The sequence below is a fragment of the Alligator sinensis genome, unplaced genomic scaffold (genome assembly GCF_000455745.1).
Source record: "Alligator sinensis unplaced genomic scaffold, ASM45574v1 scaffold215_1, whole genome shotgun sequence".
Classification (NCBI taxonomy): domain Eukaryota; kingdom Metazoa; phylum Chordata; order Crocodylia; family Alligatoridae; genus Alligator; species Alligator sinensis.
In genome coordinates, this window is record NW_005842259.1 from 1,287,439 (window position 1) to 1,311,181 (window position 23,743).

The 23,743-nt window shown below is 45.9% G+C and overlaps 1 protein-coding gene and 1 long non-coding RNA gene across 2 annotated transcripts in view; both read right to left on the minus strand.

Annotated features, from left to right (window-relative positions):
• Positions 1–23,696, minus strand: part of LOC112550934 — a 36,456-nt gene extending 12,760 nt beyond the window's left edge. Inside the window, exons 1-2 of the long non-coding RNA XR_003095018.1 lie at positions 23,261–23,696; positions 20,090–20,293 (exon numbers count right to left, since the gene is read on the minus strand). This is a non-coding gene — a long non-coding RNA (uncharacterized LOC112550934). The remainder of the gene's footprint in view (positions 1–20,089; positions 20,294–23,260) is intronic.
• MCHR1 (melanin concentrating hormone receptor 1) lies at positions 1,017–7,950 on the minus strand. Its single transcript, XM_014521791.2, has 2 exons — positions 7,881–7,950; positions 1,017–1,930 (listed from the first exon to the last, which is right to left on the minus strand). Exons 1-2 carry the CDS (start codon positions 7,948–7,950, stop codon positions 1,017–1,019), a joined length of 984 nt encoding a protein of 327 aa, XP_014377277.2.
• Positions 23,697–23,743: the final 47 nt, after the last annotated feature.

Sequence of the window (23,743 nt, forward strand, 5' to 3'; positions counted from 1 at the left end):
TACAGGTGTGTTTGTCATGGGAAGCATAAAAAGCAGACTAACTTTATTTCAGTAGTGGTACACGCTGGATATATTAGCAACTAGTGTTTTGTAAATATAAATCAACAATTCCTCTTCTCCTTAGTCACAGACAAGCCACTGACTCAAACATGCAGACCCTCCACCACTAACTCCACTGACAACTTAAGGGAACATTTTCCTTGATTTTAATAATATGTTCTGTGAGTCCACTCAGAGAACCTAAACTACCTTATCTTTCTTCCAAAATATGACAATTGGAGTTACTCCACATATTCACATCCTTCAAATATCTCAACACAAGGTGTTATAGATGGACACGAGACAGAAATAGAGAGAAAGACTTTTCATAAAATCTAAAGCTTTGACTTTCCAAGATTGTGCTTGTATGTGTTAACTACAGCTTTCTAATTATGTTGGGCTCATTTATTAATATCTATTTCCATCATTAGTTGTAGTTTATACATTTTCTTTGTCTGGGACCTACTCTATTTTAATTTAATCCCTTGCCTCCCAGGAACATCTCAATGGAGAAAAGGTACCCTGTGTCTGAGTAGGAGTCTAGAAGCTTTTTAAGAGACCACTACTGTGTTCATGGCTTTAGACCTTTCCTTGGGTCTCGATAACTGTTGTCAGCCACCATCCTCTTTCTGCTCCAAGACGGGAGGGTGCTGTTCCTCTTGAAAATTTTCCTTTGCTCAGTTACTCTAGCTATGGATCTAATATTATCCTAACTAATCCTTTTTCCTTGGTGTTTGCATCCTTCAAGTTCTGTAGACAATCACCTTATTCCCTTTTAGAGTTCTTCGGCTAAGTTTTATCATTATTTTATTGTTCCCTCAAGTTGTTCTTTCTAATTATCTCTGGTTAATCTCTGACTATTCAAAGTTTTTCTGGGATCAAGGTGCTTGCAACCATATACTATATTTCTTTTACGTCAGGTGGTTTTAATCTTGGGCCTGATATCCATCTTTCTGGCACCATGAGGCTGACCTCTGCTACTCCTGTGCCATAGGCTTGACAGAGAGGACCAGGCGTTGACGAAAAGTGTCACAGAGCATAATATATACAAAGGGGTTCAGGCAACTGTTTGCATAGCCCAGGCTGATGGCTGCATTGTACGTGTAGTAGAAGGTAAGGGTTGGGCGGCTGATGGACAGCTGTATCAACTGTAGCAGGTGATATGGTGACCAACAGGTAAAGAAGACCAGACATATAGCAATGGCAGTTCGTGTCACTCGCTTGAGCCTCAGCTGGACGCTGCGCTGAGTAGTTGGGGCTACGGAAGACTTCATGTGTTGGAGGATGCGTGCATAGGCAGCGGCAATGACCACAAAGGGAAGGGTGAAGGCCAGAAAAAACTGGTACAAAGTGAACCAGTACAAGTCAGTTTCTGGATGTGGAAGGCGGATACCACAACCCACAGTACCGTCAGGGAATGGAATAAGCCTGGCATAGAGCCAAACTGGGGTAATGCTGATAAAAGAGAGTATCCAGAGGAGACAGATAACCAAGGTAGCAACAAAGGGCTTCCTGAATCTTGAAGAGGAGATGGGGTGAACTGTAGCCAAATACCGGTCAATGGACATAGCAGTCAGAATGTAAGTGCTGGTGAATTGACTGTTAGCGTCCATGGCAATGATGAGTGTACACATCGTCTCACCAAAGTGCCAGATGCCATTTCCCAGGAGCTGGTGGATCATGAAGGGCATGCCCAAGAGGAAGAGGAGGTCCACGACAGAGAGATTGATAATAAAGATGTCTGTGACATTGTGACGCCAGTGGAACTTGGACTTTTTCACTACAGTAAAGATGACTACAGAGTTGCCAGCAGTGCCCAGCAGACAGATAATGCCAAACACAGAAGGCATGATAATACTGGTATAAGAGATGCTCTGCAGACCTGGCCACTCTGAAAACCAAGAAAACATACTGATAAAGGGTAGACTTTTGTCATTTAGATCTTCAGTTTTGTGACAAAATTTACTCCTGGCAAAAAGACTCTGCCAACACACCTCCCTTTTAGTTCTCTTGTACTTTCTGCTGTTCTAGTCCTGGCTTCTCAAGCAAAAGCTGCTAGTGGACAGGAACCAGAAACAGATCCAGGATTTTACAGAGGGGTGGGGTGGGGGGTGGTTTTACTGACCAGGCCTGCTGGGGTAGCTGCACTCCTGCTCCCAGCCTCCCCACCACTTCTCCCCTTCACCAGGCCAGGCAGACTTCAGACAGGAGCTGCAACTGGGGCCTTAAGTCCAAAAAAGAAGGCAAGAATTCCCTGCCTGTTTCCCTCCATGCTCAGTGCACATCCTTCTGCTTCCATCTGCATCCCCTTCCTCTCCCATGCATCCGTCTCCTGACTGTTGCTGCTAGTGTCTGCATTGTCCTGGGGACAAGGGAATCTCTTGCCCATTCCAGCCAGGCTGTGAGGGGCTGCACTCACCTGGCACCATAGCAACAGTGGTAGGCAGGCACATTCCCTTTCCCTGTGCCTGCTCCCAGGATGGTGGGGAGCACCAAGAGGGAGCAGGCAGAAAGGGGGAACATCCCTGCCTCTGTCAATGTCCTGGGCTGATCCCAGCCCTTGTGCAGCCTGGCTGTAGCAAACAAGAGCTCCCCTCAGCCACAGGAGAGTGTGGACACCAGCAGTAGTAGGCTGGGGAAGGGGGAAATGAGAAGGGAAGGGACAGGGAGGAGAGGGGCTGTGCCTTTGAGCACAGAGGGGAAGGAAGGAAGGGAATTCTTACTTTCATGTGGACTCAAGTCCCTGGCTGCTGCTCCTGAGGCATAATCAGAAACTCAGGGTGTGGCCATGACACTGCATTCCCTTTGAATCCACCCATGACAGGATCTATAGCACCCCTGGGTATTCAAGTTGTGGGCTGTACACACAGCTCTCTATGAGAATTGCAAAAACATATCAAACCTGTGACCTGTGGCTGCTGTAGTCTAGTATCCTGCATCAGATTGAGCAATGTAAAACATCCTTCAAGGCAAGGTTCAGGGAAGTTCATAAAGTACAATTATAGAATAATTGACTGAGAGAACACATGTCTAATCCTAGGTATTTCACAGTTACCTTGGGCCCTCAAGTAGGTGAGGTTTTATCCTTTATATGTTAGGTAGGTAATAGTCTTATTATTTAGTTAAAAAATATAGGCTGCTTGCAAATGTTACAAAACGAACCAAAATGTGCTTTACTGGAAGAAGCAGTGCATTGCTTTGACCCAGCTCTGCAGTATCTGTAAATATCAGATGCTTCATCTGGGCTTATTAGTACTTTTAGCTAATAGCTGATTCAATCACTAAAGTGCTGAGTTTAAAGTAAAGTGCCGTTTGTTTTTAATGTCTTCAAGCACCCCTAAAGTCTGATCCTACTTTAAAATCATACTAAGCTTTTAGCCTCAGTGATAAGTTGTGAAACTCGTTGGCACAAGATAACAGTGAACTGTGTTAAAAAGCATCTCCTTTTACCCGATTTCACTGAATGCCCCTTTTGTTCTCCTATTAGAGTAAGAAGAACACCATTTAAATCCTCTATATTTTATTTTATTTTCTATACCATTGTTATGTCCCTTTTATTAATCGCTTCTGCAAACTAACAGTCAGTCTTTCCAGCCTCACTATGACAATCCCTCCATTCCATTCATCTCTTTTGCCACCCATCCTTAGCCTCCTCCTGTTGTTACGCATCATTGCTTTCGAGATGAAGTGACCAGAACTGAACCCAATCCTCCAGGAGAGGGAGCACCACTGACTTTGGAGTATATCATTGTATCATTGCATTTCTTGAGAAAGCAACTCAGTGTTGAACTTGAAGCTCTTTTTAAAAATTCTTTTAGTCTTTTATTAAGCTGACTGTCATGGTTCAGGAGCACTCTCCACAAATGCTGAAAGGAGTTGCACCAATGGCACGGGGCAGTCTCCATCTGGACAGTGGACAGATAGCTGGCATTTATTTAAAAGCTCATGGGTTGCTTTCAGATTTAAACTGGCTGACAATGGTAGCTGGGGAGCTGCAAGCATGAGGGAGCCGTTTTCCATAAGCACTTTTCTTCAGCTCTGTTCTGATACTGGCTGTTGGAAGAGTACATGTCAGAGAAGCCTAAGGCTGTGAACAGATGTTGCCTTTGTGGCAACACATGAAGCTTTATGGCAGGACAAAATGCAAGCATATAGATGTCTTTGCTGTTTGTCATGCTACAAGCGCCCCAAATGATTATGGGACAACACCTATAAATGTTTCTTCCACTTTATCACAGTGAATGTTTATATGGTTATGGTGCATCAGCTGAATGTACCATCGAAGAGTGATGGTGCAACATACCTTTGATGTGGTATCTCATCCTATTCTCATAAATAAACTGAGTGGCTGTGACATAGATGATTACACAGTCAGGTGCATGGACGACTGGTGCGTCCTGAGTCTGGGGGGGCACCCGCAGATGCCTCCAGCGGTGTCAGCAGCAGGGGAGGAGCTGGCGAGCTCCCGCAGATGCCCCTGGCGGCGGTGGCGACAAGGACCGCTCTGTCAGGGGGCACATCAAGTTTCTGCAGACACCGCTGGCGGTGTCAGTGGCAGGCATGGCCCAGTTGAGGGGCATGTGCCCCCCCATACCCCTTCCTCAGAGACATAGGCGACTGGTGTAGGGGAAGTTGCTGGGGCCCAAATGGCCTTTTTTGTTCTTTTTTAATTTGGAGGCAGCCGAGACTGTTGAGGCCCGAGCACGAAGAAGCCAGCAGCCCTGGAGGCTTTTGTTGCATCCCTGGGGCTGTGCATGATGCTGGCAGGGAAAAGGGGGATGTGTGTGGCTGCCTGTGGCCTCTTCTTGTAGGGCACAGGGCTGTCCGACAAAGGTTGGAGGGCTTTTTTTGGTTTTGGTTTGTTTGTTTTTTAAGTGTGGGGTGGTGGTGGGCAACTATATGTATGTAAGCGTGGTGGCAAGGCTCCAGGGTGGAAAGCTGCAGGCCTCAGCGTGGCATGCCCAGTTTTAGGGTATGCAACAATCAGCTGATTGTTCACCCCAGCCCTGGTGCGCTGGCACATTTAAAAACTGCATGTGCTGCTTAGCTGGGTTGCACACAAGGCACAGACATCCCCAGCATAAAGGAATCCTAAGTCTGGGGAGATGCTCCCTGATCCCAGGGTCCCTGTGCGCTAGGGCTGTCAGGAAACTGTGCAGCTGGACTGCACATGTAGCTTGTTGGCTTCGCACAGGTGTGCAAGGACTGCTAACAATCAGCTGCCTGCCCATGGCACTGGAGCTGAAGGACTTCCCCTGCTGAGGACTTTAAACAAACGCCATGCCTGACAGTGGTGGCTACACTGCTAAGTTATGGGGGATCAGAGGCTCCTGGCAGGGTTTAAAGTCCCCAGCGGGAATTTAAATTCCCTGCAGCGAGCCTCTGATCTCCTGCACCCTGGCAGCCAGGGAAGAACTGTCAGGTGCAGGGTTCTGACAATCAGCTGATAGTTGTTCCCTGCCTGGACAGCTGCGGTCTTCAACTAGCTGATTGTGAGCTTACTACACTCGGGCTCTGCCCTGTAAACCCACTTGATGTGTGGACATGCCAATCTTCTTCACAGGATATGTTGCAGCATGACAGTGCTGCTACAACTGCAAAGTCTGTTATAGTCTAAGGTACCCCTGCCACTCAAATTCCTCTCCTTGGGGGCCACCATCAAGTATCTTAATCTGCTTGGTTTCCGTGCTGCCATGTGGCAGTAGAGAGTATAGAGCACTCTTGTTATGGCTGTGACAGTGGCGCATTGCCACCAGGGTTGTGATAGCGAGAGCCTATGTGCAGACAAGGCATTAGCAGCTTTTCAGCTTTACAACCATTCTGTTTTTTAGGCTTGCTCCAAGCAGGGTTAGATGACATGTTTGATAGGATGCCAGCAACTTGTCTATGCTAGTGCTCTCACCATTGCTGATATTGCTGGGAGGGCAGCAGTGGGAACTGTTCAATATGAAGACATCCCAAAGAAATCCAACAAAAGAAAGTTAGGCTATAGTCTCTTCAGAGGTTAGTCTCTGCTCTCTTAATTCTTTCCTCTTTTCCCTAGGAAACTGGTAGGTGAGTTTGTTTTGCAGGTGAACCATTTCTGTGTCTAAATAAAAAAAGGATTCTATATGTTTTCCCCAAGTCTACTAATTATTTTTTTCCTCCTTCCTTCATAGTTTCATAGTTTTAGGGTCAGAAGGGACCTAATAGATCTTCTAGCCCGACCCCCCGCCAGGGCGGGAGAACAACAAAAAACCCTAAAAACAAGAACAGGACTCAAATGAGTCCAGCCAGGTAGGCATCCAGCCTCTTCTTAAAGACCCCCAGGGTAGGGGCCAGCACCACCTCCCTTGGAAGTTGGTTCCAGCTCCTAGCCGCCCTAACTGTGAAGTAATTTTTTCGGATGTCCAATCTGTACCTCCTCTCCATCAACTTGTGCCCATTACTCCTTGTTATGCCAGCGGGGGCTAGGGGAAACAGCGTCTCCCCCAAACCCTTCTGGTTCCCCCTAGTGAGTTTATAGACAGTCACCAGGTCCCCCCTCAGCCTTCTCTTGTGGAGGCTGAATAGGTTCAGGTCCCGCAGTCTCTCACTGTAGGGTCTGCCCTGTTGTCCCCGGATCATGCGGGTGGCCCTCCTCTGGACCCTCTCCATGTTGTCCACATCCCTCCTGAAATGGGGCGCACAGAACTGGACACAATACTCCAGCTGCGGCCCGACCAGCGTCGCATAGAGGGGGAGGACCACCTCCCTGGCTCTACTCGAGATGCACCTGTGGATGCACGACAAGGTCCGGTTAGCCCTGCCAACCATGACCTCGCATTGTCGACCCATGTTCATCTTGGAGTCAATAACGACACCAAGATCCCTTTCCGCCTCCGTAGCACCCTGCACTTGTCCGTATTGAAACACATCCTGTTCCTGTTTGCCCACCCCTGTAACCTATCCAGATCCTTCTGCAATCTCTCTCTCCCTGCTAGCGTGCTCACCTCCCCCCAAATTTTGGTGTCATCAGCGAACTTAAACAGGTTGCTTTCCACCCCAGCATCAAGATCGCCGATGAAGAAATTGAACAGCGCAGGCCCCAGGACCGAGCCCTGGGGCACTCCACTACCCACCTCCCCCCAAGTCGAGTATGATCCATCCACCACCACCCTCTGAGTGCGACCCTTCAGCCAATCTGCAATCCATCTGACTGTGTAGGCATCTATGCCACAGTCGCCTAGTTTATTAATTAGGATGGGGTGAGAGACGGTGTCAAAGGCCTTGCTGAAGTCCAGAAAGACTACATCCACCGCGACACCTGCGTCCATGGCCTTTGTGACCTGATCATAAAAGGCAATCAGGTTGGTCTGACATGATCTCCCCCTAATAAATCCATGCTGATTGCCCCTGAGCATCATTTCTGATGCCGGCCCATCACAAATGTGCTCCTTGATGATCTTCTCAAAGAGTTTCCCCAGGATTGAGGTAAGACTGACGGGCCTATAGTTGCCCGGGTCCTCCCTTTTCCCTTTCTTGAAGATGGGGACCACATTAGCTACCTTCCAATCGTCTGGCTTCCTTCTGCTCAATCAGTTTCTCTATTCTCAGAAAAATCGGTATATTCTAATTTCCCTCCAGACCACTTTTCCTGGCTTCCTAATATCTATTCAGTGCTTCCAAAACAATCTCTTCTTTTCCTTCTGTCCATCGTATTTTTTCCCAATCCCCTCCTTCTCCCCTTCAGATTCTACTGGCAGGTTTCATTCAGATGTTGTCTTCCATACCTCCACTTAGCCTGCATAAGGTTTTACAAGCAGCATGATTAAAAGAGAAATCAGTGACTATTCTCCCCAGAGGTGAAAAGCTGTACTCACTGGCAGCGGTCAGGTTGGCTCCAGGTTCAGAGTTGTTGCTGATGTTCAGTCCGAAGGGCAGAAGATCCATGGTTGCATCTCACTGTTATTACAGCTGATCTCTCCTGTACTCTCATGCGAGTTAGCACAGCTCTGTGCAAGCACTCTCTCCTGTAGCGCAGTCCCTATGATTCTAAGGTTGGGGGGAGTGGATTTTTTCCTGCCTTGAAGCTTCTCTGCTCAAATCGGTATAAACTGCTCTCTCTCCCTCCTCAGCAGTTCCCCCTGACATAACCTAGCCATAATCATATTCAGAAGCAGATGTATATTAACCTTTTCCCTGTCAGCTATACCATGGCTGCAAGTTCCAATTGTTTTGCCTTCAGAGAAACTGGTGAGCCTGCTAAGGTAGCTTTCACCTGCTTAACTTCATTTGCAGTAAAAGGTTCCCCCTGATATTAAGGACTTTGTCTCTCTAGCTAGGTTTTGTCAGCAGCTTTTTTTTACTCACAGTGAAAACTGGTTCCAGAAGGGAAGAGCACTTATGGATTAATCTGTAGTATGCATATTGCCATGGCAGCTTGCTGTTGCAATTATAAAGAATAAATTACAAATTAAATTGAAAAACTAAAACACCACAAGCCAAGTACTAAATGCAATGAATGTGTTTTGCAGCCTGCTAAGAAGGTTGCTAAACTCAGGCTTTAACAGACTGAAATTCCCTCCTCTTAGCAAGATGGGTTCCTTCAACTGAAACCCCTACCTAGGAGAGGCCGGGATTCTGAAATGGTGCCTTTTTGGTAAAAAGGCAGAGAAATAACTTTTGAATATATGTCACAGTCCTAGCTCCTGCCCATACCTCTAAATGCTTCTCTTTCCAACAGACATCGCATCTGCCTTATATGGGTTAAGGTATAGATGTTTTGCTTTCAGACTGAATGTTGAATTTCATGTATATGAAGCAGTGGCGTGCCCTCACCTTGAATAGTGTGCTCAATTTTGGTCATCTCCTCTTAATAAAATATTGCAAACACAGAAATGCGCAGAGACTACTGATGAAAATGATTAATATTATTTCTGTTGTGGTAACACCTAGGAGTCCTGAGACCCTATGGCCTAGGTGCTGCACAAATAGAACAAGAAGATGACCCTGACCAAGGAGATTGGGTATAGAAATATGAAAAGTCTTCTCCATAGGCTCATCTATGCTGGCATTTAAAATCATGCTCTATACATGTTTACTAACATAATTTTAAAACCTGTTCCTAGTCAGGAACTAGGAACAGATGTTTGCATCCTTTCTGAACTAGATCTACAACAGATTTTGCAAAAACATAATTAAAATCCTATTAAATAGAAAAACCTGATAAAATCCTGTTGTAGACAGCTATATAGGGAGAGACTGAAAAAAAAGAGAATTAAGTTTAAAGAAGGGACTAAAAGGGATTAAAGAAGGTGACTTGATAGAGGTATATCATGTCTGGAAAGAATAAATGACACGTTTCTTTTTACCTACTTAGAATACAAGAACAAGGAGGTATCAGTAGAAAGACAGCAACGGTAACCACATAAAAGGAAATACATTTTTATATAGTGCATTATTATTCTGTGGGTCTAATGATACTTGATTGCCTGGAGACCGTGACTTCAGTAGGACTGAAAAAACTAAACATGATAATGAGATAGAGAGTGAGCTAGTGGTGTTAGTATGCAGTTAGACAAGGCAAGATAGGGTGGGTGTCACTGACTTGTTCAGAGAGGCATGAGCTTTTTTGGGGTACAGACTACTTTGTCAGGTGCTATGAATGGCTCATCCTTGGATGGACTTCATAGCATCTGATGAAGTAGGCTGTAATTTATGAAAGCTCGTGCCTCTCTGGATAAGTCGGTCCATAAGGTGCCAACCCTACTATAACAAGAATAGGTTAAAAAAATTATAAAGACTATAAGTCCCACATTAGAGGGCAGAAGCCAACCACCACCTCACAGGTTTAGGAGGGATTTCCCTTTTAGAAAGGGTCACTGGATGAACTTTGAGGGGATTTATAACTCATCTATACTAATGCCAGGCCTAGCCCATCTCTTCAGGAGTCCAGCAGTCACGCTTCCATCAGGTGACTTAAAATAAGGCTTGTGGTCATTCAAGGAGTCAATGTGCTGAAAAAAGAGAAAGCGTCGGGTCTCTTGCATTTCTAGGGAGAGTTGTCTCCTGAGTGAGAAGTCAGGGCTGCAAAGGATGGTGAATCTGGAGAGGAGGCCACAAGGAAGAGGACCCTTGATAAAGGACTGGAAAGATTATTTTTGGAGAGTGTTCATAAACTGAAAGAATGATTTGAGTTCTGGTCATCTTGTTCTGGCTAGGGAACCTGATCCAGGGATCCTGATACATCAGTGGCGGGCAATTATTTTGGGCAGAGGGCCACTTACTGAGTTTTGGCAAGCCATCGAGGGCCGCATGACAGGCAGCCAGGGGCAGCTAAATATTAATTTTCTACGTTTTTTAGGGGCCCCGCGGGCAGATAGAATGGGCTGGCGGGCCACATCCAGCCCGCGGGCCACATTTTGCCCACCCCTGTGATACATCATTTCAAACACATAGGTACTCTAAATGACTTCAGCTGAACTCCTCGCATGGTTAGGTACTTTACTACATTCAGGTCACAGATAAGATGCTGAAGTCACTGGACTACTGGTATAGCAACTCTTATTTGCCCTTGCTGAGTCCTCCAGAGAATGGTCATCAGTCAACAGTATCAAACCCATCCTTTGGATCCTATGTGCTTTTGAACTAGCTGTGGCCTCTGAACAAAGGCCTCTTGGACAGTATCTTGAGGTGCTAGTGTCCCATCTGTCACTCGTTTTTTCAAGATGTGGGACTCTCCAATCCAACTGCCCAAAATCCTGAGACCAGTTCTGGACCTCTCAAGGCTCTCTATATGCCTTTGTGTGCTGATATACGCTCACTCTATTTTGTGTAGACCTGTCCAGTCTGGCAGGAAATGCTGTTAGTTCCTCTTCCCCTAAGTACTCACCGATCCTGAAAGTTCTTGGGGAGAAGACAAAGCCCTTCTTGCCCCCACATCGCCAGTTGTCTCTCTTGGATGATAAATAAATAGACTCTACTCTCCCTGCTTACAGAGCTTAACACAGACTTTGTGCTATTGGGTGGCCACCTGAAGGAAAAACTACAGCTCTTCTAAACATGTGCTTAGGCTGGAGAAGACTTGCATTCCCTGCCCCATCCCAACCTCTCCATGCACTCCCACACCCCCCAAAAAAACAGAAACAGTTTTCTGTGCTGGCAGAAATGCTGTTATTCAAGTAGGTGAGAGACATTCACTGCTCATGGCCTATGATTTCTTTGTCATGCCTTTCCAGACTAGCTTCTCTCTTTTCCAGGTTTCTGCTACCTGGAACAGAGCATCTCTAATCTCTAATGACTTTTTCAGGTACAAATCATGTTTATAAAACCACATGGAATTTGCAACTGGACATAAACATATTCCCCTGACTATTGCATATTAGCATCCAAATTACTGGGAGTTGATGATGCCATAGTCCAAATGTTTCACAGTTATTCTGTGCGACTTGGTATAATGTTAAACAGCAAAATAACAAAATGACTGCTTGAAGTTTGAGGGCCCTTTGGGAGAACAAGCATAATCCCTCCTGTCCTCTGAGACATTGCAGAGCAAATAGTCAGCTCAATAAAAGGCCATTATGTCATTTGAGCAAGCTGCCTCGGGCAAGCTGACAACACTTTGATGTTGCCACTAATGAAGGCTGCTGTAAGATCAAGTAAAATCAGCCTGAGAATTGTGTTCTTGTCTATCACTGAGATATTCTCAGTGATACATTTTCAGTTCCACACCTAAATCTCAACTCACACTGAGAGGAATCAAGGAAATACGTAGAATCCAAAGGGTATTGGAGAGAGGTCAGTAGTTGACAAGACTGGCATTCTTAGATTTTTTTCTTGAACTGGGCCTAACACTTGCATCCTTCAAGTACAGCTAACAATTTAGGCTCATGAAGGGATGCATTTATATGCCTCTTTGAAGTGGGTTTAGCATATCCAGTGGCTTCTAATGATCGGTGCGTAACATCTCAGCATTCTCAGCCAGGGCACCATGGAACCCTGGGTTGGCTTGAGATCCTTTCAAGGGTGCCATACAACATTAGAGTACTGTTAGGCATACAAACTAAGAGTTTTAATACTACTGCACAATAGAGTATTAGCACGTTTTTTCTCTGGCATGCTACTGTGCAGTTTTATTAGGCTACTGCACATTAAGCATCTCTGGGTGTGTCTATACATTCATTAATGCACTGTAATGATCTATAATACCTATAATGACAGGTACTAACTTAATGAGCTGTAATCAGTATGACTAAGCATTAGCGCAAACAAATGGTCTTTTTGTGATGTTAATGCACAGTAGCCCATCATGCTAATGCGCAGTAGAATTAGTCTGCTGCTCTCGAAGCGTCTCATGTACATGTGCCCAGTAGTTATGTAAAACAAATGTGATTTGCTCTGATTTGCTGTTAGGTTGAAACCAAAGTCAGTCCTGGAACAAGCACATGCAATTCCACTGAAGGTGATGGAAGTGGTATCTACCTATGCTAGTCATGAATGTTGATCTAGGAGGACTGGAGATCATGTTATAGTACCTGTAGAAAGTTGTTTCATTTGACACCTTCCTTTTCCTGCTCTGCTTGCAGTGTTCCCTGTCATTGTTTGGCCATGGTACATAGGGGATGGTTCCTGGCTGACAACACACACTAGCCATCAGGAGACTGGGACACATTTTAGTGGTTCAAGGCAGAGTTTGTGGCTCTACAAGGGGGTTTCAGAAAGTAACAGCAATTTCAAAATAAAACCACTTTGCAATGGTCATTTACTGGGCTACATCACTTCTCCACATAGTCATAAACAATTAGTGCATTTGACAATGCAGCTATCGGTGTTCCCACTGCTGTGTAGTTTCCCACTCGGTGCAGACAAAATGGTTGTATTTAAAAATTGCGCATACTATCTGAAACACCCTCATACAAATGTCTAGAGCTCTAGCAATGTGATGAATAAAAAGAAGCAGAAGAAGGAGCATTTGGCCTCCCTTCCTATTTATTCCCTTTCCTTGCCTTCTTCCTGCCACTACAACTAAAGATCACAGAGGATGATGGCCCTCCTTTAGTGCATTGACTTATGCAAAATAGCTGCTACATACCACCTCTCTCCCTGGGCTTGAGTAAAGAATGAGCATGTTACTTTGATTTGCTGTCAGAGGGTGATTGATGGCTTCTTGGTTCCAAAGGCTGGAATTACTTGCTCCCCACACCTTTGCCCATTTTATCCCTGCTTCTCTTATAGTGGTCATTTGCTTCCATGTACCAATTTTGTCTGTTCAGATTGGTATAAGCTTTACTGTCACTGCATGCTTCAATAAGCAGAAAGGTCTGCTCTCCTAAGCCTAGAAAATGTAATCCCTATATAGTGCACAGAGGTCCCCTCAGATCTGTAAGAATGGTAGTTGCTCAGCATGTCATTGCACTAATATTGCTTAGTACTATTCACTTATGGATCTTAAAGAATTTTACAATGAAGTCACTATCTTTGTTGGATGCCAGAAATTTCCCCAAGGTTACATAGTATGGTCAGTGACAGACAAGGCTAGAACCTAAGGCAATGATTCTCAGCTAGGGTGCCATAGCATGCTGCACAATATTCGCATTGGTAGGTGGGCACACACCTACACGGTTCACTGGATAAACCCAGAGATTTCAAATCAGCATCCATAATGTCAAAACCATTCTGATTGTTGTGGTCTTTCTGCATGCTTTGCAACAGAAGAACTGCAGTCAGGAAATATGTGAAAGCTAAGAGCTGGCATTTTCCAAGGGGCACCTTGAGTCTAGGGAGAATGAGAATGAGAATGACTGACCAAAAGGTGCGTCTACCTTGTGATGCTAGTGTTACAGCAGAGATGCTTCTGAGCACACCCTGCCCACTTACTCCCACTCATACACTCCAACCCTGGACACATGCCAGTGAGGCCTCTTTGAGGTATCTTTCTGCAGCTGCTATTTACACCTTGGTCTCCAGTGTGCTTGAAAGTGGCTGTTGGAGACAACCTGAAAGCAGCCTCACTGGCATGTGGACAGGAGCAGGTGGATAGATTATCCTTGGGGACTTTTCTGCTGGAATGCATTGCTGTCACCATGTAGACATGCTCACAGGCTCTTATGTTGTCCTCTAGTGCCCTATCCATTAGACCCTGCTGCCAGATGGCTTGATAACTAGAGGTTGGATATAATGTATGTACATCAAGGAAGCAGAGCTTCAGAGCTTCACCTAGAAAAGCATTGATGCCTACACAGTCAGATGGATTGCAAATTGGCTGAAGGGTCGTACTCAGAGGGTAGTGGTGGACAGGTCTTTTTTGACCTGGAGGGAAGTGGGCAGTGGAGTCTCCCAGAGCTCGGTCCTTGGGCCCGCACTGTTCAATTTCTTTATTTGTGACTTGGACGATGGGGTAAAAAGCAGCCTGTTTAAATTTGCTGATGATACCAAGATTTGGGGTGAGGTGGGCAAGCTAGCAGGGAAGGACAGATTACAGCAGGACCCATCAGGACCTGGACAGGTTACAGGGGTGGGCTAACGAAAATAGGATGGGTTTCAATACTGACAAGTGCAGGGTGCTGCACTTGGGCAGTGGGAACCATCAGCACACTTATAATCTGGGAAACTCCCTTCTTGAGAGCACGGTGGCAGAAAGAGGTCTTGGAGTCATTATTGACTCCAAGATGAACATGAGCCGACAATGTGAGGTCACAGTCAGTAGGGCTAATCGTACCTTGTCATGCATCCACAGATGCATCTCAAGCAATGCCAAGGAGGTGATCCTCCCCCTCTATGTGACACTGGTCAGGCCACAGCTAGAGTACTTTGTTCAGTTCTGGGCGCCGCACTTCAGGAGGGATGTGAACAGCGTTGAGAGGGTCCAGAGGAGGGCCACCAGCATGATCCGGGGACAGCAGGGCAGGCCCTATGAAGAGAGGCTACGGGACCTTAACCTGTTCAGCCTTCGCAAGAGAAGGCTGAGGGGGGACCTGGTGGCCATCTATAAACTCATCAGGGGGGACCAGCAGGGTTTGAGAGAGACCCCGTTCCCCTGAGCACCCCCCGGGGTAACAAGGAATGGCCAAAAATTGTTAGAGATTAGGTTTAGACTAGACATCCAAAGGCACTACTTTACAGTCAGGGCGGCTAGGATCTGGAACCAACTTCCAAGGGAAGTGGTGATGGCTCCTATCCTGGGGGTCTTTAAGAGGAGGCTTGATGTCTACCTGGCTGAGGTGATTTGAGCCCGGTTTCTCTCCTGCCCAGGGCAGGGGATCAGACTTGATGATCTACAAGGTCCCTTCTGACCCTACTTCTATGAATTTATGAATCTATGAGAACATTTGAAAAACGTCTCTCCTCAAGCTATGTGGGGAATGTTAGTATGAGAATGGGACCTTTTGGTCTCCCTCCATACTGCCACTGAGTTGAAGGGGCAGAACTGGAAGCCAGGAGACAATGCTAGGATGGCAGACCATGGGAACAAGAAAGAAACATTTCTTCATTGAGAAATAATATAAATTACTGGGGGAGAAAAATCTTTCCTACTATTTTTCTCACTGTGCAATTCACTGAAGCTGTGTTCAGATATCAGTAGTCTGACACACCTGCAATGTGAGTTTGGTGCCACCTAAAGGCAGGACTAGAGAATGACCCAAACTATAATTTTTTTTAATCAATAATTTATTATGTTCATTGGTGTCAAACACTGTAATTACAAAGCCTGAACTCTAGCCTCACCACCTCTTGAAAGGTAATTATACCTTCCTCAAACGGATTTCTTTTGGCTGAAGTTATGCAGGATTGGTCTCTGACAGGTTTTTTTTTGTTTAATTTGAGATGAATTGATTCAGGTGTTTGAGTTACAAGTTACATGAGTGCTAAAGACAAACCCTCCTTTTCCTATATGGGGCTTCATATTCATTGTACTGTGCTCCCATCCAGAGGCCTCATCTAAGACCGAGGTCCTTGGACAGGCACCTATAAAGATATTGTTACCAAAAACCATGTACTATTCAGTCTTTTGAGAGACAAGACTACAGATTGTTTATGACCAGGACATCTTTGCAAGCTTAGACCCAGAATTCAGGGACAGTTATAATTCCCTTACTGATCACCCCTTTTGTAAACCAAGTCAAGATATACTCACATGTCCCAGTGATCCACCATTCCCTCTTAGCTGGTATAGCACTACTACCACCCAAGACAGATAAAGAAGCAAGAGAGAGGTGTATAGCCCAACTTTTTTATTGATTACACCCAAAGCATAAGAATAAGCACTTGTCTCTATGTCTCTCTGGCTACCTGCAACAGCACAATACAGATTCTCACCTGTGCTGGCTGAAGGAGGCACAGGAGGGAGGAAGAAGGTTGTCTTGACTTTGCAAAGGTCTTCCCCACAGATTCATTCACCTGTTTACACCCAATATTTAGATGTGGCTTTAAAAAAATATTCTGATTGGTGTCATTCAAATTTGTTTCACTGAAACTTTAGGAACTAGACTGAACCAGGTTTCCTATGGACTTGGAAGATGCCAATTTGCTGGGGTCTGCGTCCCCGAGAAAAGTATAGTCTGGGGAGGGAGGACTTCTTATCTCTTTCCCTCACCATTTGGGAATGCTACTTGCCATGTTTTGCTCAATAGACTGATTATAACATACAACAGGTTAACAAAACAAAACAAAACATCAATTTTTACTTCTAGCTGCTGTTACACACCTTTTCAAAAAGCAGTTTTTAATTCTTGACCAAGTCTAATATTAAAGGCTAGATTAACAGCTTCTTATTCTACTTCCTCAGGATGCTGCTGCTTGTGATTTAAATATAATCATATTGATTATATATCAGCTTAAGCGCATATCATTTATAATTTAGGCTTTTGCTAGTTCTGTAATCTCCACTAACCCATATGGTCTGTCAGTCACTGACCATGTCTATAGCCCACAATATGATTCTTGTGCAGAAGAACTTAACACTAAATGAATGAAAGATATCACCACCAAAATCATTGCCCCTCAAATTAAATTGAATATTATTGTCCACCCAACTGAAACAGCTGAAGCAAATAACTTGGCTTCCAGCCTGAAGTCCTTAGAGAAGAAGAAAAACTAGTTGCTTCTTTTGCTTGAAACAATCCCCCTTGACTAGTTTAATAGGCCATGACCCTCTCCACCCTAAAAATCACTCTTTAAGACAGATTTCTGCTGTACTGATGACAGCAAATTAGCCAACTAGTGATGACTAATTCAGGAAAAAAAATCCACTTTATATCATATATGTGGAATTATCCATGGGCTGATCTAGGATTTTAATAACGGGGAGTGCAGATGGTGTGGTACATCATCCCATATAACACAACATATATTTTTCTCCAGTTAAAAAGAAACTAGATACTTTACTAATATGCTTGGGGAAAGGGGTGGATAGCAATATATTAATGAGTTTAAAATCAAAGCAAAAACAAATATAACTTTTGAAATGTCTATTAGTCTGCTAGATTACATGTAAAGTTTGAAAAAAGTACAACAAACTAGGCAAACAAGTAAAAATAATGTTTAATTAGTCTTGTAGTTAATAATATAGTTAAATGTATGTCTGTAGGGCTGTAGGGCTGTGGAATACAAGAGAGACATTACCAGGGGATGGCTAATGGACAGCAAAATTGAAGAAGAAAGCACAGTGCTCGCTCCAGCCTCCCCTCCTCACCCTGGGTAATGTGCTGCATGCCAGAGTGTGCATGGCACAGGCATTCCCCAGGGACAACTAGTAGTGGCACAAGGTGTACAGCTGCTAGTTGTTCCTGGGGAACCAAACATCCATGCACGTTTGGACGTGGCCTTTAAGTTTAAGCACACTTAAATACGCTTCTTAGCTTAGTTCTTTCCTTTTTCTCTTCCTTATTTCCTTAAAAATAGAATGGAAAATAAATGCAAAACTGTGCCAAGTTAGTGAAGGTTATTAATAAAGGTTAAAACATCCAGAAGGTTGTCACATAATCCAAAATTAGGAAAATAAAAAATTTGGGGGTCAGATTCCATCCTTACCCAACTGAGTATATATCCAGAGTAACTTCATTATTGCATTTATAATAATTTGTGATGAGAATCTTGGCCGAGGTGTTTAAATGCAACTGGAACAATCCCCATTGCACTTACATATTATTCCACTGATTCTCTCTGTATTGAATGTAAACCTTGATGCAGCTATCTACATGATGTGCTGAGTTCCCCTATATGAGGCCCTATTCATATTTGTTCAATATACATTAAATTAGTCCACATGACAATATACATTTTTAATAGACTAATAACCTTTCAAAATAACAAAATGCTGCCACAACTCTGCTGAAAAAAAATCTCGTGCTTCATATATACTATCCTTTATTCACTCCTCTTTTGTTATTATGCATAATGAGGACTTTATGTTTTTTTGGCAGTCACCCTTCCTTGCATGTTTATCAAGTGCCATGAATATCTTTGTAACTGCAGAAATAATAAATGGCAATAAATAGCAATTATGATTAGTAACAACATCAGCAGCATGATGAAATTAAAACTGCCTTACCTTTTGACTGTATTGACTTTTGTTCATTTCATGTATGTGGTTCATTCCTTTCACATTCAGTTTTGTCTTTCACGGTAAAATAATGCATTCATTATTGAGCAGTGACAGTGTTCTTGGGATTGTACAAACAAAGGGCAACTGCTGCCCCAAATAGTTTATAGTCCAAGTTGGACGCACAGTTTAGTCAATATTCTTTGGTGAAAGATCTAATTTTTCTATTAGAATAACTTGATTTTTTTAAATTTCAGACATCTACATAACAGCTTCAGAGGAGCAAACAGACATACGTATAACTGTTTTTAATTACAGTCTCTAACATCTTTTATCTCTGAAGAGTTGGGCTCAAATCTGCCTTAAACTACTGCATTCTGAATTAATTGTCTCAACTCTGACCTACTTCAGATGACAAAAGCATACAGGGACAGCTCTTCCTATCCATATGTGGATCTATCGTCTCCCATATAGGAAGGGAGTATGGATGTTTCTGTAGAAGTGTTCCACATTTCAGGACCTGACAGAGCACTTCCTAGCTGGGCCTGTGGAACAGAGATAGGGGTATGGTAAGCCAGGACAGGTGGGACATGCACCATGTCACTCTCTCCCTGCTGTTTAACTTCACTGGAAAAGTTAAGACCATATATTAACTTTTTTCAGGGAACTGCCACTTGAGGAAATTACTGCTTGGAGGACAGAGCTTTTAGCTGGATCCCAGCTCCTCTCAGTGGATGGTTCTCACCTCCTGTTCTCCCTCGATCCACCAGGTTTAGAAGCAATTTATTTTTGCAAGGCATAGGCAGCACCTGTCCTTCTGGGATGAGGTAGGGGAACTGCTGTGTGAGGAATAGGCTTTCTTCTTTTTTTACCATGGAAGAGGATGATCTGGCCCACAATTAGGTATAATGAGCCATTTCAACCCAGAGAAGGCATGGTGTTTTAATAGCAGGGGGTGCTGCAGCTCAGTAACTTGATGGCCTAGTATAGAGTTGTCCAACTTCTGAGTGGCTGGGGGCCACAGGCGACCTCAACTGATGCATGGGCTGCACACACCTGGGCCATGTGCTGCATGGGCTACATGCTGCGTCCCTCTCCTGCACTGCACCAGTGTCATGCAGGAGCCCTGGGTCCCCCCATGCTGCAAGCTCCTTCACTGCACACACTGCACCATACCACACCTCTCCACCCCAAGGGGTAGGGGCAGGAAATGAAAGTTGGAGAGGGGAGGGGAAGCCTGGACAATCCAGTGGCAGCAGCAGGACAGTGATGTGGGGAGCAATGCCCAGACTGGGAGCCTGAGGGGGTCGGACTCGATGATCTATTGAGGTCCCTTCTGACCCTAGCATGTATGAGGACCCGAAGCAGCTTGCAGGCTGCCTGTTGAACAGCTCCAAACTAGCAAAACCATGATTTTTTCAAAAACATTATGTAAGTATATTCACCTGACCCTCTGGATATATTCCCCATGGAGAAACCAGTGGCTAAAAACTATAAATATACAATCAGGACATGATGTACAAACAACTTGTACTGTCCCAAACTACTCACCAGTTAGTTGGTGCTAAGAATGAAGACAAAGGTAAAGACAACTTTTCCCTTGGCACCCATAGAGTATGCTTGTCCTTGTAAGGAAGGCATGTGTCGTAATGGCAAGGATATTGGTCAGGAAGGGAGAAACCTGGCCTCTGCTCTTCACTCTGCCACTGACTTGCTGCATAGTCTTGGGAGATGAAGTCACCTCTTTTGCTTGGTCTGTGAAATGTAGAACATGTTCAGTCCATTTGCCAATTGCTTTGAAATCCACAGTTAAAATCCTATTAAAACTATTGGTGAAGGGAGGAGGGACAATCTCACCCTCTTGTCTCTTCTGGGGCTTTCAGGGAAAAATGGGAGAAGAGGAAGATAAATGTTTATGACTTGCCGACAAACCTGGGACTCTCCAAGAATACCACCACTCACATCACTTCCCTTTATGTCTAGACTAGCTTAGGTTAGGTCAGAAAGGGGCATGACCTGGACTGATGTGATGGCAGGCTGGAAATGGGTGTCGTCACCTTTGTGTTGTGGCGCAAGAATTTGTGGAGGCACAAAGCGTAAGCAAACGGATGTCTCTTCCCTTGTCATACCATGAATACCCCAAATCTGTGGCCATGGCACAGGCAGTATAAAACTGTGCTGCTTTTTCATGGCTTATATCTGATGTTTGCTTTATGGCAGGAATCCAGAGCTGAGCTCTCCAGCCACCCTGGGCAGGTGCTGCCAAGATTTCCTGTGCACCCCAGGACTCCCCACTCAGAACTTGTGTGTGGACCCCAAGCCAACAGGCAGTGGCAGGATGAGGAGTGGAGGAGCATCAAATGCCAGGGACTGGTTTGGGGTGGAGGTAAAACCCGTGCTGCGCCAGGCTACAGTATGTCTGTGTGTGAAGTTACACATTGCACTTAGATCATACTAACTCTGTGGCATACAAAGTGGTGTTAAAGTTAGAATGTGCTGAGAGCAGTCGCATGTTAGGGGTTAATACTGTTTCTTGCCACTTGACTCACCACTGGGGGCTGGCAGCAGGGGCATAGCTAGAAGCCAAGACACCTGGGCTTGATCCCTGATGGGGGGGGGCTGGGAGTGGTGCATCCTGGGATGCTGGAGGAATGTAGATTGCTTGTTTTATCTCCATGGAGTAGACTGAAGTTACCCTGACACAAGCTGGGCACCATCACCTGAAGGGGCGTCACTTTGAGATGCTCTTTGGGCACTTAGCATGAGTTAATGAGCTTTTAACATGTGGATGCTCACCTTTTAAGTATCTAAGTGTAATGTGCAACTTTGCTCTGTGCCTGGCAACTGCTCCTGCCCTTCCACTTGTGGATCACAGCTAGGTCTAGGGATCCATTGGTGGTGACATGAACCTTGCATAGCCACCTGTAACAGGGTGGCCTGTCCCCTTAAGAGGAGACAGCTAGCTTGGCTGAAAGGCTGCAGCTCTAGGAAGGCTCATGAGGGAGTGGCTCCCTGGGAATCAAAAACTCAAGCAAGCAGAACCAGAGGGAGATACCGAAAAGGAGCATCAGAGACCGGAAATTTCGGGACTACCAGGAGGGCAAGCCTGGGATAGGAAGGTGGAAAACACAGCAGACCCCTTCCAGTGTCCAGGATAACAAGGTTTTTTGTTTACTTGCTTTATTTTGCTAAAAGACTGAATATTACTGTGGCATGCTGAAAAATGCTCTGGGTAGCAAAAGCCAGCAGGTTTAAAGACTGCATTTTAATCAGGCTTGCTGAGAGATGCTTGGGGAAGGGGCAAGCCTATTTGAAAAGGCCCACAGGTGGTAACTTGCTACACCACTGCCATTTACTGCTTTTTCCCCACTTCACCTCCCAAACCCCCCACCCCCTGCCCTGTGGGGATGAGCATGGTCAGACAGACAAGCCTGTGTCCCCATCTCTGCATGGCTCCTTGCCACACCCCTTGGGCAGAACAGAGGATTTTGAAAAGGGGGGTGAGATGGTGTCATCACCTCTAACACAATACACATTCCCCCCCCCCCTTAAAGAGAAACTAGAAGCTTTGCCAGGTGCTCAGGGCTGTAGGATCCAATTCAAGATCAAAGTAAAAACTAAAAGAACTGTATTGGAAAGTGCACTAATTTGCTACATATTATGTGTGTGTTGTCTTTAATTTTAATTTTTTAAATACTTAATACATGGAACGAGGCAAAAATAGTCCAAAACATTGGTTTCTTAGTTTTGTAGTCATGGATAACTACAGGAATATATGGATAACGTGCCCATCGCTTGGATGCATAACAGAAAACCTAGCCATTCTGGGTATCCTGACACAGCCTCCGACCCTTTGCTGCCAGTTGCTGTCACACCCACATGCTGGTTCACTTGGGTGAATATTCCCGTGCCTGAGCCAAGTGTTCAGCTAGAACAAGCAGTAGTCTGGAGGGCTGTGAAACAAAGGAGAGCTGCTCGGGGAGGATGCGGAGTGGGGATGGTGGTGTAGCCACACCCCACCTCTCCAACCAGGCCAGCCCAGCGGCAGCCAGGGATGGAAGTCTAGAAGCAGGTAAGCGTTTTCCTTTCCCCTCTGTGCTCAAAGTCCCCTCTGCGCTCTCTTCCCTTCCCATTCCCCCACCGAGTCCTGGGGCCTCCTGGTCAACCTCTTCCTGGCTCTGGCCAAGCTGACCATCTGTGGCCATTTATACACATACATTTGTCTGCTTCGACAAAATGGCAGGGGTGCACTTTTGAACTAAAACACCTTCCATGCGTTTTAGTTCAAAAGCGCACCACCGCCATTTTCTGTGCTGACACACATTGCGCCATTTATACAAACGCATGTGCCAAAAGCGCCTGGCGCTGCAGCGGCCCAAGCACGTCTACAAATGCCCTATAAGACCAGGAAGGAGGCTCTGGCTGGGAGGACCCGCGGGACTGCAGGGCTGCTTTCCTGTCCCTCGCGCATTCACGTCTCGGGGCAGAGCAAAACTGGGCAGCATTCAGTGGCTCCCGGGATGCGCTGGAGGGCCAGTGGGCGTGGGCTGGCATGCTCTGCTCTGTGCCCCCCTCAGTGCACTCGGGATGAGCTCGTGGCCTCACTCTGGGCCCCGTTTTGTTTTTCGTTTGTCCCAAGCAATCAGCCATAGGCCCCTAGTGGCCCCCAGCCCCAAAGGGGGCTCAGAGCCCTACTTGGCGGCTTTCAGCCCACTGTCCCACCTCGTATGGAAAGGCCTTCCCCTTTTCCAGCCGGGGCAGCACTGGGACCTCCTGGCCCTGGATCGGCCCAGGCCCGTGGCAGCAGGCAGGCACCTCCCTGCTGCCTGCCAGCCGGCGGCACGCATGAGGAGGAGGAGCACACCCCTGTGGCGAAGCAGGCGCTCCCCCTCCTCCTGGGGCAGATGCAGCGGGGAGGGGGCAAGGCTTGGCTCCCTTGGCACACGAGTCCTTGCGTCAGGACTGGGCAGGCAAGGGCTGCAACCCCTGCAGCCGGGAGCGGCCCCCGGGGGTGCACTGGGCCACTTGCGCCCCCTTGGACTCCTGACATACCCAGGCCCCGCGGGAAGCCTCAAGCCAGGCGCGCGCTGCCCCTTTAAGAGTCATTAGACATGCCCCGCCCCCCATGGGACTCCGGCCGCGCCCCCCTACGATGACATCATTTCTATCTGGCGGTTGGTCGTTGTCGACGTCAAGTAACGGCCA